This window comes from Rhinopithecus roxellana, chromosome 2 (genome assembly GCF_007565055.1).
Source record: "Rhinopithecus roxellana isolate Shanxi Qingling chromosome 2, ASM756505v1, whole genome shotgun sequence".
Classification (NCBI taxonomy): Eukaryota; Metazoa; Chordata; class Mammalia; order Primates; family Cercopithecidae; genus Rhinopithecus; species Rhinopithecus roxellana.
Window position 1 is genome coordinate 91,712,780 of NC_044550.1, and position 16,358 is coordinate 91,729,137.

The 16,358-nt window shown below is 32.4% G+C and overlaps 1 protein-coding gene across 3 annotated transcripts in view; it reads right to left on the reverse strand.

Moving 5' to 3' along the window:
* Positions 1 to 16,358, reverse strand: part of FSTL5 (follistatin like 5) — an 838,888-nt gene that overhangs the window by 130,006 nt on the left and 692,524 nt on the right. For 2 of the 3 annotated variants that reach the window (XM_030916843.1, XM_030916838.1), the window contains exon 11: positions 1,409 to 1,435. The exons of the other annotated variant lie outside the window; for it this stretch is intronic. In XM_030916843.1, coding sequence (XP_030772703.1) covers positions 1,409 to 1,435 — 27 coding nt within the window. The remainder of the gene's footprint in view (positions 1 to 1,408; positions 1,436 to 16,358) is intronic. 3 annotated transcript variants of the gene reach the window in all.

Genomic DNA, 16,358 nt, shown 5'->3' on the forward strand with positions numbered 1-16,358 from the left:
AGAGAAATCTTGCCCAGAGGGAAGACAATATAATGAAATGTGTTTAATAGATATTATCACGCTTGTAATCCCAGCACTTTGGGAGGCTGAGGAGGGCAGATCACCTGAAGTCAGGAGTTCGTGACCAGCCTTGTCAACATGGTGAAACCCCATCTCTACTAAAAACACAAAAATTAGCTGGGCATGGTGGCGGGCCCTGTAACCCCAGTTACTCGGGAGGTTAAGGCAGGAGAACTGCTTGAACCCTGGAGGCGGAGGTTGCTGTGAGCCAGGATCACACCATTGAACTCCAGCCTGAGCAACAGGAGTGAAACTCCATCTCAAATAAATAAATATATAAATAAGTAAGTGCTGATATGTCAAGACTACTTTCATTAATGACTGAATTATTATATTTAAAGGTGAAATATTTGAAGTGGAATAAAAATGGAGGGTACAGTTACACTGGAACTTCTTTAATAAACCCAGGTTTTAATGGAGCTCATACAAAAGATTTAAGGAGCAACAAGTTCTAAGAGAGAGAGAAAAAAATAAGTGGACTGCTTCATCCTTGAGTACAGAATTGAGATGGCTAAATTCCAGAATTACTGAGGCTTTGAGACTGGCTTTCACAGGGTACAGTGATTTGGGTTCCTACAGGAAGCTATAATCAGGGAAGAGAAATTTTGTCTAAGGTGGGTTGTGAAGACAATTTTTGGCCATTGATCAACAGGAGTGTAATGATGACTTTTAGACATTTTTCTCTTAATTTCATTTAACCACAATTGATGGACTATTTAAGTACCTGGGCAAACGCATTCTTCCCAGCCTTTGTGACTAAATGAGGAAAACCAATAACAATTGCAATAATATATGAAAACGGATACTGTTTATTGAGTGCTGATAATAACTAAAGAACTGATAACAACCCTACTGAGTATTGACAACTACTATACTCCTTTTTGAGATAAGAAGATCGTGCAGGGTAACTTGCCCTATTGTTTGTAAACTTGAAAGACTACATTTGAATCCAGGCCCTTCAAATGTAACCCAGATTTTAATATAATTTATTATACTCCCTTGATAAGGCACAGTTTTTATAAATATTCTTACTCTGCATTAATCAGAGTTTATTATGTAAATTATGTTTAACTGAGATTGTTTTTATTTCTTTGATGTAATTTTATACTCTTAAAGCATTTCAATATATCGCAATGAAACTTTCTGGTTATGTATCAGTAATTAATCAAGCTGATGAGAAGTGATAAATGTGTAATGGTAGCAGACTTACACAAGAATATTGAAATACCATTAACTGAAATATTGAATCAAAATAAAAAGGTAATTAATGACACAAAAGATAATCAACAAATCTAATAATAATCAAGCAAAATTGTCACAACAACATAAAAATAATTCAACTTAGTACCTTCTTCTCTCCATAATATGTTAGCTACTGCAGCATGTTGAAAGAAAAAGAAGAAAAAGAAAAATGAGTAAAGAAAGCTTTTGCTATATAGTAATATAAATATTATTAAAGAGGTCAAAGTATTTGTGATAGAATGTGTATATAAACATAGTGAAGTTAATTCAGTGAACTACTTTAAATTAACAAAACAATAGCATGTTGGAATTAACTAATAATGCTTTGTACATTTTTTGTTATAGACAATTCTTATTTGGAATACAGATTTTGTTAAACAAAGAACATTTTACTCTGCATTGAAAAAAACAGGAAGCTTAAGTTAGTTTAATTGAAATGTATTTTTAGAGCAAGTTTTGGTAGTTAAAACTATTAGGCTGACAGTTTAAGCTACTAATAGAAAAAGTTATACTCTTAAATTTTGCAATAATCACAATATATAATATTTTTACATAATAAGAAATATTCCTGAACAAGAAGAGTTCTTATAAATCGAAGATCTTGAACACCAAATTGGACTATTTTTAAGGAGTATATATTTTTACTGTTTTAAAACAGACAGAAATAGATCTAAGTATACCTTGCTTCTTTTAGTACATACTGAATTGTTCTTGAACAACAGGTTTTAAAAATATTATATAGCAACTTAATCAGTAAAGAACTAATATATTAAGATAGAAATTAAGAAAAAAATCCAATTGAAACTATTCTGAAGGAAATGCCTGCCTCTTTAATAATTCAAAGTTACAATAACACTATAAGTTCTTAAAGCAAAATCATGAAAGTGTAACTAATAGAAAATCTCATACACAGCAATTACTTCCAGCATTTTGACCGTATGAAAACTTAATGACTTTTTTTTTCAACTGAACCCACATGTGTATGTTTCAGAACCAAGAATGAAGTCTAGCACTCCTCACTTACAGCTTAAGGCCCGAGTCATTCAGTTTTCAGCATCTGCTATATTTCTTTAAAAAATTAACTATTAATGGTAAACATTTACAATTTTTAGTTTTTTAATTCCTTAATGATATTTATTCAAACCTAAACACATGATGCGTGTATTCCTGTAGCACATTTTGTGCTGTTGTTCTTATGCCTGCAGTGCACTTTGAACAAATAAGAAAAAAGTATAACTTTCAATTATGAGATGAATAAGTTCTGAACATGTAATGTACAACATAGGTGGTGACGGGTGTGTTAATTGTGATAATCATTACATAATATATATATCATCTTTTCATCTTAAACATATTCAATCTTTGTCAACTAAATATGTTATAAAATGATAAAAGGACAAATCCTATTCTCAAGGAGAGGTTATAGACACAGGAGGAAAGAGAACCATGAAAACAAATAGAAGTAAACATGTAATAAATGAGGGGAAAGAAGCAAATTTCAGATTCAGCAAATGTGGACAAGACAGAATGATCATCTATGAAAAGAGGTTGGATACTGGAAGGACAGCTTCATTGAGATGCTGATGCACAAGAAATGTAATATTACCAAAGCTTTCAAGAGTGCTGTATGGTATAGGGGGCTAGAGAGGTTATTCCACACATGAGGAAAAGAAAATATGTTCAAGGTATATCAACCAGAAACATCAGAACATATTGAGAGAACATGTCAAGTAATTTGGTATATTTGGCATGTAAGACTGGTTTAAAAAGATAAAGCTGGATAATTTACTCATGACAAAATCAAGTAAGTCTGCACACACAATGCAAAAGAAATGGACTTTTTTATAGTTTTAGGAAAGGTTGAACTATGATTAGTCTTATACTTCTTTCTCTGGCAACAAAGCATGTATTTCCTTATATCTCCCTCCACTCAGTACCAATTGAGTACCTAGCATGTGTTAGATGTATTCAGCACTACCATACACAGGTTAGAACAGGCAATCTCTGTGCCATAGAGCCTATATTCTAATTGGACAGACAAAAAGTAATCAAATGATGACAGAAAAAAATTCAAAGTTATGAATTTAGTGTGTTATAGAAGAGAAAAACATAGTAATGTGAATGCATTTTTGGGTGGATTAGACATTGTTAAACAGAGTGAACTTCTCTAATTATGATTAAGGTGAAGTCTGAGAAATAAGTAAGAATAAACTAAGTGAAGGGTATGATTCAATTTCCAGATAGAAAAAAAGCATGTGAAAAATTCTAGTGGCATATCAAAGCACCATTATTTTAAAGGAGTAAGGACATTAGAACTAAGGACAGAGACATTTTTAAGATTGGCATTTAGGAATAAATACCAAAAAATACAGACTTTTTAATACTAATATCAGATAAGATAAAATTCAAGGCACTATATACTGAATTTAAAATTACATAAGCTGAAACATAGTATTAAAATAGGAGACATAAACTGTTAAGGTTGGATGTAAAATAAGTAAATTCACAATCATGGTCTGTTTCTTTAACATATCACTCTCAGTATTTGAAAAATGAAGAAAAATAAAGACCAAGTTTCAACAATACAATTATCAAGATTGAATTATGGTATTTACAATGATTGTTTTACTACACAAACAGAAAGCATTTGCCAATTTTATTGACAGATCTACAAGGGTGGCCACAAAGGAAACTACAAAACAAAAAGCCTGGCTTTACTGTGCAAATATGTTCCAGTAAGCAGAGATTGTTTCTGCATTTTCAGACAACAAAGTAAACATGCAAATATACAAATCTTCAAACCCACAAAATTCATCAATAAATTTAATATTTTTAAAAACCAAATATAATCACAATTTATATAAAACATAACAAAAAAAGAAAATTAACCATGTGGGCCCAAAGAGTGTTAGAAAAAGGATAATGCATGGACTGAACTGAAGCACTACTGACCAAACAAGACAGACAGACAGAGAGAGAGGGAGAGGAAGAGGAAGAGGAGGAGAAGGAGGGCCTTTTGATGGGTCGGGGGGAGTAGGGAGAAGGTCAGGAAAAATAACTAATGGGTACTTGGCTTAATACCAGGGTGATTCCTCAAAGACCTAAAAAAAAGAAAAACTGTTTGACACAGCAATCCCATTACTGAGTATATACCCAAATGTATATAAATGTATATAAATCATTCCATTATAAAGACACATGCACACATATATTCATTGCAGCACTATTCGCAATAGCAAAGATATGGAATCAACCTAAATGCCCATCAATGGTAGATTGGGTAAAGAAAATGTGGAATATATATACCATGGAATACTATGCAGCCATCAAAAATAATGGAATCATGTCCTTTGCAGGAACTTGAATGGAGCTGGAGGCCATTATCCTTAGCAAACTAATGCAGGAACAGAAAAAGAAATACCACATGTTCTCACTTATAAGTGGGAGTTAAATGGTGAAAACACATGGAAACATAAAAGAGAACACACTGAGGCCTGTTGGAGTATGGTGGACAGGAGGAGGGAGAATATAAAGAAAAGTAACTCATGGGCACTAGATTAATACTTGGATGATGAAGTAATCTGTACAACAAACCCCCATGACACACATTTACCTATGTGACAAATCTGAATATGTACCCCTGAACTTAAAATTTTAACAAAAAGAAATTAATTTAATGCATCATATTAGTTTGTCAGTTAAGGACTGTCAGTATAATTTAACCAAACAAAAATGCAATCTGATAAAATACATAGCATATTACTAAGTATAATATAAATTCTCTTAGTAAATTAATAAACTAAGAATAGAGATTTTTTATTAATTTAAATAATAAATTTAAATAAATAAATTAATTAATAAAAAACTAACATATGCCAGAATAATAAGTGATCATCAATGGATGATTGGATAAAGAATGTATTACACACACACACACACACACACACACACACACACACCATGGAATACTACTCAGTCATAAAAGGAAATGAAATCTTGTTTTTTGCAGTAACATGGATGGAACTACAGGCCAGTATCCTAAACGAAATAACCCAGAAACAGAAATTCAAATATTGAATATTCTCACTTACAAGTGAGAGCTAGAAAATGGGTACACATGGACATAAAAAAGAAATAATAGACATTAGTGGTAGGGTTGGAAGTGGGCAAGGAATTAAAAGTGACATATTGGGTACAATGTTTACTATTCAGGTGATAGTTACACTAAAAGTCTAGACTTCACCACTAGGCAATAGATCCATGTAACAAAACTGCATTTGTACTCCCTAAATTTATAAAAGTGAATTTTTAAAAATAGATAAATTAATAAATGGAGAATCAAAATATTGAATTATGATTATTTAAAATTAATTTTCATGAGTTGAGCAATTTATTAATCTAAGAAACAAATATAAAGTGTATAAATAGTATAAATAGAAGACAATCAAAATTTGAAGGCAAAATGAGTCACAAAAGATTAAAGTAAAAGTACAAATGAAGTTCATAAGATCTATTATTTAGCAAGATACAAGATAAATATACAATTTCTATATTTTTCTTCTATAAGAATAAGATGCAAAATAAAATTTTGTTTACAATAGCTTAAAAGCATAATATATTGATGGTTTGCTAGAATATAGAAATTGTAGCAAATTAAATGTAACAGCCACTAAAAATAAGCTAGATGGGAATATAAAGTATTCCTAGATGAAGGTAACAAATACTATGTAGATAAAATGCATTCTGCAATTAGTGAACTTAAAAATCATATATATTGTTATTGTCTTTTTAAAACATATTCCATTTTATATACAAAGTTAGAACGTATATTAAATTAAAAAAAAAAAAAAACTCAAATGTAATTGCCCTGGTATGATAATACATTCTCTTTTTGTTTGTTTCTTTGCTTGTTTGGGAGTTGGTTGTTTGTTGCCCAGACTGGAGTGGAATGGCAAGATCTCAGCTCACTGCCATCTCCACGCACTGGGTTCAAGAGATTCTCCTACCTCAGCCTCTCGAATAGCTGGGATTACAGGCTCCTGCCACCACATCCAGCTTTTTTTTTTTTTTTTTTTTTTTTTTTTTTTTTTTTTTTTTTTTTTTTTTTAATAGAGACAGGATTTCACCATGTTGTTCAGGCTGGTCTCAAACTCCTGACCTGAGGTGATCCACCCACCTTGGCCTCCCAGAGTGCTGGGATTACAAGCATATAATGCATTTTTTCATGTCTTTTCATTATTTTTCTCATTTTCATATAAATGCCTACATATATGGAAATATATCTGATAAAATATATAAATATATGATATATAAATATAATTTTTCATGCCTTTTATTCATTTGTTATAACATGCCTAATCTAGCCTTTATACATGGTTTTAAATAGTTTCATCATATGAATTTCTGCTTTTTAAAAATACTATGATTTACTTCTTTTTAAATTCTAACCTAGTACCAATATCAGAGGCTAGCATAAGTAATAGAAGCTCAATAAATACTGTTGACATTTATCAGTCATACAGGTGTATGTGTGTGTGTGTGTGTGTGTGCGTGTGTGTATGTGATTACTGTGATGACCATCCTGCTAAGCAGTTATTTTCAGTAGTACATGTCCCTGCAAGCGGTATGAGAGCCTTTAAAACATTTGATATACGCCAGGTTGATTTCCAAAAGATTGTTACCAGCATCACTAGCAATCTGTGAAATTATTCATTTCAAACACTTCAGGTGAACTATTATTGTATGCATGTGTGTGTGTGCATGACCGTGTGAACAAGTTTACTAAATGTGAATATATATATGTAATATATATATAAATTAAAATCATAATGTATTGTATATTACATTTATAAATATATATTAGTTTGGTTATCAGTGATATTGAATATATTTGGAAATATTTGGAGAAAACTTTTGCCTTCTGCTTATGTCCTCAGCTCCTTGTTTCTATTAGGGTATTGCCATATACACATTTTACATTTTTAACAGCTGCCTATATATTGGAATGGCTTTGTTTCACCATATTAATTTATCCTTCAGACAATAAAAACAGCTACATATAATAAATTCAGGCTTAAATATGCCACTACTGTGATACATATATGTATGTGAATTTATTATATGTAAATATATATTTACATATTTTTATCAATGTCCTTAGTACATGTGTGTATTTATACATACATAAGTATATATATAGTGGATTTATTATATGTAATTTATTATATATATTTATGCATATATAAAAATATGTTTACATATAATAAATTATATATATATTTAAATATAATAAATTATATATACACACACACTAAGTATATATGTATAGTGAATTTATTATATGTAAATATATACATACATACACACACACACACACTCTTACACTTGTTTTTTTCCTCAATGTCCTTAGTATAGCACATAGGGGCTTCCATGATATGTCCTTGTCATCTTTAATTCACATTCCAAACATCAAGACTTTTTGAATCTTTTTATTTTAAGGTATATCCTTACCAGAAATCTCCACCTAGTTTTCTCTCCAGTCACCTTTTAAGGCCCACGCTCTGTTGCCCAGGCCGGAGTATAGTGGTGTGATCTCTGCTCAATGCAACCTCCACTTTCCAGGTTCAAGTGATTCTTGTGCCTCAGCCTCTTGAGTAGCTGGGATTACAGGTGTGTGCCACCACACCTGGCTAATTTTTATGTTTTTCATAGAGATGGGGCTTCACCATGTTGACCAGAATGGTCTCGAACTCTTGACCTCAGGTAATCTGCCTGCCTCAGCTTCCCAAATTGTTGGGATTACAGGCATGAGCTACCACGCCTGGCCGATCCAGCTTAGTTTTGACACTATAGTTAGTTTGTCTGGAACCAAGACTTTGGACTAAATAACTTTTCCTTTCACACATGGAGCTCTGTGAAACAACTAATGTACTCAATATACAATAAAAATTATCTGCTTTGGTATCTTTTATTCATAATTGAACAATAAAACCATCAAAGTTATAAACCACTTAATTTAATATGTATTCACTACATAACTGAAATGTAAAGTTTTTTTCAAAGATAATATACACCTTATAATGAAAATGTGGCTCAGTGGAATAGATGGCTGACAGGAGTGACTGAAATCTTTATTAGTGCTTTTTAGCAAATTGCCTTGTTTTCTATGTTAGAATCTTACACTTACTTTCAAAGTGATAGATCTCATATTAAATATGCTTCCACTGTAAAGAAATGTATGTGGAGGGCTGAATGATGTTATATAAGCAACAGCAATAAGGTAGTTACCTACATAACAGCATGCTGTACTATGCAGAGCTACTTTACTTGGCTATTCATGTGTAAATTGTCTGAATTTTATATTAAATATATATATTTTTTTTTGCTTGTGCTTCTCCTTGTCTGAAAGTTTCAGGTTTTCACCATTGCAAATCATTGTTTGATAAAGTGAATTTATATAATGATAACATTTAAAGTAGATGTTTTATTGACTGCTTTCTCTTCGGATTTAAGAAACTGACTAACTTCAGCAGGCAAATAAAAAAGGGCAACCTTAAAAGAAAAATTTGAATAAAGTGCAATCTGTAAAAATGTATGGATAGTGCTATGGTAGTTGAAATTTCTTTGAATATACATATGGAGAATGAACTAAGACATTTAAACTATGCTATTTTAGGCTAGAAACATTTGATGTGTCAAGTACATTGCCTGCCATATGCCAAATTCAAAGCCACTTTCAAATGAACCTGTCATTCTTTGGAAATTAATTGAAGCTGGTTTCCCCCTGTGACCACACAGGGTTTTAACTTAATGTCCTAACATAAGCTAATTAGGCTGTAGTGCCTGGCTTACATTAGGGCATGCAATACAGAAATGAGCCAGAAAACTGTGGCTTTAATTTTGAAAAAGTGATGAGATGCGATAATCAGATTCTTCTGGGAGGCAACTGGAATCAAGAAATGACACCTGAAAAGCAGAGACCAGAGGGAACAGAAGCATTAAGAATGCATAGCAATAGGCACGATAGCATGGTATAGTCAGGACTATGATAACTTGTGACTCAAGAAGGTATGACATGGAAGAAGAGTCCACGCAACCCAGGAGAGAGGCAAGAAAAGTCAGAAGTTGTCTATGTAATACAGGTTTCCGTGTTCTGAATGTGGATGCATCTCTGACTGCTTCACACTGCCAGTTTCAAGTTCACCTTAGTTTTCAAATAATCCATTACTTAATCAAACAATATAAGTCTACTCCTGACAATCAAATTAGTCTCATTGAATCCACGACAAGGTAAGAATTGTTGTTAAGTCAAAAGACTAAAGCCACCACAGAAATAAACAAATAAAAACAACATCCATCTTTCCTTCCTTCCAATGACAAACCAAGCAAACAGAAAATATGCAGTGGTTACATCATAGTATGTAACAAATTGTCTCAAACTTAGTGGCTTAAAACAACAATAAACATTTATGGTCTTCCCGAATATAGCTTGGCTGGGAGGGTTCTTGCTCAGGGTATTTCATGAGGTTATATTCATCTGAAGGCTTGTCTTCGGCTGGAAGATCCACTTCTTAAGGGGCTCATTTATATGACTGGCAATTTGGTGCTGGTGGTTAGCAGGAGGCCTCAGTTTTTTATTCCCTGGGCTTCTGCCCAAGGCTGCTTAAGTGTCCTCACATTCTGTCAGTGGGTTTCTCCCAGAATGTGTGATCCAAAAAATCGAGGCAGAGGCCATAATGCCCTTTATGACCTGGTGTCAGAAGACACTCACCTTCACCTACATCCTGCTTTATGTATGATAGAGACATCTACTGTTTCAGTGTGGGAAGAGATGGCAAGGGTGTGTATTGCAGGATATGATGGTAACTAGTTAATCTTGGACACCATAGTCTTAGAGTAAGAAATTGCTAATAAGAAAACATAACTTTCAAAACAACTTTTCTAGCTAACATCCTCCTAGCCAGATTGGCAACACCTAAGCTTCTCATTATATATACATACTAAGCCTACCACTGTCAGAAAGTGACTTGATTTTGATAATTATTCACACAAATGAGTGTGTTTTTTTACATAACAAATGATAAACAGTGACATAATAAAAGAATAGTGGGTAATTAGCTGCAGATAAATAGGAAAGAAATGTTGCCTTCTGACTCACTCATACTGTATCATTTTAAGTATGTGGCAAGCAAAGTAAAAGTAACTTCCGTTTTTGGTTTAACTTCTTCATTTAGAAAATATACCATAGGGATAAGACAATTTAAAAATAAAATGATTATAATATATATTAACTGCCTGCCACATAATCAGTTGTTCAGTAGATCTTGGTTATGCAGCCATATACATCCTAGGTGGAACTCAAGATGATCATACATATAAAGCTAAATTAATAGAAAAGTATCCAAAATAAAACATTGCAGAAAAAGTACACCTTAACCTTTAGTTAGGGCTATATGAGAACTCTCCTTATCACTGCAGAGAACAGAATCATTAGAGAAGTAGAAGGCTACTTAGATATTAATTAGCATATGCTCAAGAAAAAAATTAAGATAGTAAAGGTTTAAAGCTTTCTTTAAAGTTGCTGTAATATACCACAAAAATTTTTTAAAGGACATTATTGTTTAAAGGACAATATGTACTATTCCTACTACATATTCTGAGCTCCTCACTGTTTAATATTTATTTAAGTGTATTTGAAATATATAATATATATAAGGTTAACATATAAATATAATTGTATTTATAATATAAAATAAAATAGCCCATATTTGAAGGAAATTGACTACTTTAAAACAATATTTATTGTCAGGATAAAAATTGCTAGATATTTTGTGAGGGAAATTATAAATTATAACAAAAAACATCAAAGATATTGTATACGCGGCTATGTAGGTATTCTGGGTAAATACATAGTTTATAATTCAACTAAATTGGCTTATCTTTGAAGACATATAGGAGTAAAGACATCCTATACTCTACCATACCAACTAATTATATGTGCTTGGAACAAAGGAAAAAGTAACCTAGAACTGAAGTTTTCTTTAAAGTACTTAAAATATATCTTAGTTCTTGAACAAGTTTGTGATAGAGAACCCAGACATTTGCCTTATGCAGTAAGAATTTTGATATCAATAATTGAAGAATTACAAAACAATAATTTCTTTCATAAACAATCAAAGTTTAAACATGGCAGAATTTAGGATCTTGAATTAAAAATGTATCCTGGTGATCCCAACAAGATGGATTAATTGTAGAATTAATTTGCTATTTTATTTATTTGTTAAGTCATCCTGTTGAATCAAAGTATTTGGCACCGGCCAACTCATCTTCAGCCTGGGGTGTCTCTAAATCTTTTATCCTTGGATATTTTTTCCTTCTCTGTGATTTAATTTTGAAAGTAGCACTTACTCAAAAAACATTAATCTCCTTGTTTTACCTGCATTAGTAGGGAGGGTATGGCAGCTTCTGCTTAAAATTACATAATAAGCTCTAGATGTTTTGATCCCAACTCTTCAGGGTTACCACTTACAGTATCTGTTCCCCTAAAAAATTTGATGGATAGGCTTGTAGTTAGTATAATTTACCTATCTTGCTAGATGAATTAAGTGAAACTGATGCTGATTTGAATATTACAAATCAGTTCAATGTTTTTAAAGAGAGAGGAAAATACTGAAATTATAAAAATGTCTCAAGTCATCCACAGTGTTTTTTTTTTTTTTTTTCCTGTAATTACTCACATGCATCTTACATTAATATTAATACATTAAATCCTCTGGTCATAATGCTACCTGATTTGAAATCTCTATTCTGTCACAAGCCTTAAGTCTTCTTTCTATTCTTAAGTGCCTGTAAACCAGTTTGAGAATCACAATTTTTCTCTTTAGTTTAGAAGGAAAAATTAAAGCATAGAAAAGTAACATCAATATCTAAGCCTGGTCAAAGAAAAACAGGTTATGAATTTGGAGGTATTGCCAACATTATTTTATCATTTCTTGTCTTCTTTGTTTGAAACATTATTGCTCCTACTAAGGGCTGTCTCACTAACTCAAATTGCTACAATGGAGAAACACATACTGGAATATGACAAATATGCCTGTTCTCCTCTAGTCCTACCTTCCCTCTCTCTTCCCTTCATTTCAGTCCCCACCCCCATACAATAAGGTTACTATATTAATAAGACAGAGCGATGCCAGCTGTTCTTCCTTCCTTTGTCAACACTGAAACAAGGGCAGAACAAGCAACAGATAGCAGCTGCAGTTATTGGCACAGAGAAAAAGAGAATGGGGTCAGCAGAGAAGTGACAGAGATAGCAAGAAAATTAGGCCAAGTAGCAGCAGTGTAGCCAACTGTGGCTGTGATAAGAATGAACGTAGGCACTGAAATGTGAGAGCATTTCCAGCTGACACCTTCTGATATCACAGAGACTCCACACACATGTAAACTTTAATTACTGCTCACTCTTGAAAATAAAATGTGGTCAAGTAAGACTTTGATAATAGGATATAAAAAGGCTTTTCCTCCTGTATTATGTAATGTTGATTAAGTATATCTATTTACTAATAAAATATATATTTTACTAATAAAAATATATTTTGCTAATATATATAACTAATAAAATATATATTGCATATATATATATATATATATGTAATTTTTTTTTACTAACATTTCCTGGAAACATATCTTTCTCACACTTACTATACAAGACAGACAGCAAAGAATAATTATCAGATTTTAAAAAACTATAGATACTATGCTCTTGGAGAATCTTTTTCAAACTTGAGGATGAAATGTTTCATGTGAATGTGACATTGTGAAATAATACCTAGATACAAGAATAAACAGTCAGTCGATTGCCATAGTGCTAATTAAAGTATAAATGATTCCTAAAATATTTGAAGTTTAAAATATTTTTACATTAAATATAAACATAAAAAATCTCATTTATTATGTTTTCTAAAATAGTCCTATATCTAGAATATTGTGCTATTATTTTTATCCATGTGAATATGTTTTATCCACTATTTAATACACTTGAGAAAATTTTAAAGCTAATAATCCAATGATAACAATAATAACTGGAATAATAACAATAATGATAACTAGAAGAAACATTTATGGAGCCCTCATTTTGTGTTAGACATTGCCAAGTATTTTAGAACATTGGATCTACTAAAATTTCACTTGTATAAATGTGTCTAATCAAGTTAATTTCTAAAATAGCTTAATATACAAAAGCAAAATAAAGCAAGCACGTGTTAAAAAGTATAAGAGAGTAATCAAATAGGGTATAGTAAGATAATAATGTTCTAAAAGTAAATTGACAAGCAGAACATCTACTTCTTTTAAGTACTTCACAAAATATTTTCAGGTTAGGCTCTGTAGCCAAAATTGTCTTTCTGGCCAAACCTGTACCAATCTTATGTGTATATAGGCAGGAAGGAAAGGATGCTCAGTGAACCACAAAGGCATGAAAAACAGACAGCAGATTATCTTCTATCTATTATAGTAAGTTCTTTCCAGTGTCAGTTTTGCTCCAATTTAATGCTTATAATTTAATAGGCATAAGAGGCCTAAGGCATAATTTAGTCTTTATTTTGATATAATCATATACTATGAAAAATAAGATTTTGTGAATGCACTGCTTTTATTCCTGGAAGTTCACATAGGCTAATAAGCCAAGTAACGCTATCTTTTAGGAAATTCTATTGTGCAAAATAATATTCAATAGATGGATAAAGGAAGATAATTGAAAACCCATATTAACTGAGTTCCAGGATCATGGTGTAATGAGTTTCCACAATCATATTTCCCCTTAAGATTAAATAGTAAACTACAAGACAATTTGTCTTATAAACTTTGCTGGAATTGAAATTTGAATTAAACCTACCTTGGTAATAAATAAAATACTCAAATGCCTACTATATGTAAAAAATAAAATCCAGCATAAAAATGCTTATTGTGGTATCTCCAGGATAAAATCTAAATAATGAATATGTAGAAAATAACTTTTACCTTTGAAGGGTAAACCGAAAATAAAATTCTAAGGTCCCCAACCATCTGAATGGACTTCCTCAGCCAGGACTCTTAAAGTTTAACCTGAGAGGCTGTTTTAGGCCATGATGGGAGGTGGGGATGGAACATGCCTCATTATAACCCTCTGACGTTAATGTCAACACAGAGTTTAAGTCTAGTAAGAAAAATTTTACATCCTATTCTTTCTGAAGCTTGTTAGCTAAAAGCTTCATCTGCATAGTAAAACTTTGGTCTCTAAAACGTCTTATCGCAACCAAGACAGTTCTTTCTATTGATCCCAGGTCTTTAGACAAACTCAACCAACAACTAGAAAATGTTTAAATTTACCTATATAGCCTGGTAGCCCACCCCTCTCACCCCGACTTTGAATTGTCCTGCCTTTCTGGACCAAATCAATGTATTTCTTGAACATGTTTGATTGATGTCTCATGCCTCCCCAGAATGTATAAAACCTAGCTGTACCCTGACCACCCGGGGAACATGTTCTCTTGACCTCCCGAGGGCTGTGTCACGGCCATGGTCACTCATATTTAGATCAGAATAAATATCTACAAATATTTTACAGAGTTTGACTCTTTTCATTGACAGAGAAATATAGCTTGTATATGTTTTCTAATTTGGCTTTTTTTCATTCATACACTTCAATGTCTTTCTTAATCAGATTGTACATCACAATACATTCTCGTTTAGTATTGTAAATATTTTTATAATCACATGTTACACAAAGTTAACCAAACCCACCAGGTATTAATATTTCCTGGCCTGGACGTGATGGCTCACACCTGTAATCCCAGCACTTTTGGAGGCCAAGATGGGTGGATCATGAGGTCAGGAGATCGAGACCATCCTGGCTAACATGGTGAAACTCCGTCTCTACTAAAATTACAAAAATTAGCCAGAGGTGGTGGCAGACGCCTGTAATACCAGCTACTAGGGAGGCTGAGGTAGGAGAATCGCTTGAACTTGGAAGGGGGAGGTTGCAGTAAGCCGAGATCATGTCACTGCACTCTAGCCTGGGCAACAGAACGAGACTCTGTCTCAAAAAAAAAAAAAAAAAAAAAAATGTCCTGGAGCTTTCCTAGGCTTGATATTCTCTTAAATCTCCAGCTATGGAAGTGTCACTACAACCATCAAAGATCAGCTCAATGTTCATTACCTCAGTAGAGACTACTTGTTTCTGTGTCTGCAGTCTCATCTCACTTAGCTTATGTGCATGTAACAGCAATTATTTTATTCTACTATGTATTATTGTTGCTCTTCATTCCTACCTGCACTCAACTTTCTTTCTGAAAGAAGGACTTCAAGACTTTCTGAAAATAGAGAATTGATGTATTCAGTGTTGACCACATGCTAGCCACCTGTTTCTTTGTTCCTCAGGAAATACTTAAAAGGTGAAAACATAAATGAACAAACCCATTTTTCTCTGCAGAATTTTTTTTCTCCTCAATAAAAGCTCTTAGTCACCTTCTAAACTATGTAAATTACTCTTGTCTAATGTACAACTGAGAAATAGTTAAGTCAAGGGTAATACTCCCTTGGTATTCACTTACTTTGTAAGGTAACTAGCTTTACACACATTTGAATTACAAGAAGTCAAATAATTATAGCCATTTCAAAGTATATGCATGAAATTAAATCAGTTTGGTTCAATACAAATATTCAATTCAAATACAAAAAAAAAATACAGCAAAATATTCAATCCATGGGAGGTTCTTCCTAAACAGTTTCTGTATGTATGGGAATTTAATGTGACTCTAACGTGTGAGATTGCTGGCTCTCAAGGCATAGGCAAAATTAACTCTAACGGACAATGCCAAAATGCTTTCCAAAGGGCAGTAAAACGAATACTACTGCTGGCAATATAGGACAATTCCTATGTTTTCATATCTCACCAAGTCTTGGTAATATGCAACCTTTTAACTTTTGGTATTATAATGGATGTGAAATAGCACTCTCTATTATTTTAGATATTTCTCTATTATTTTAAGGTATGTTTTCTTCATAATTAATGAGGATTAGCA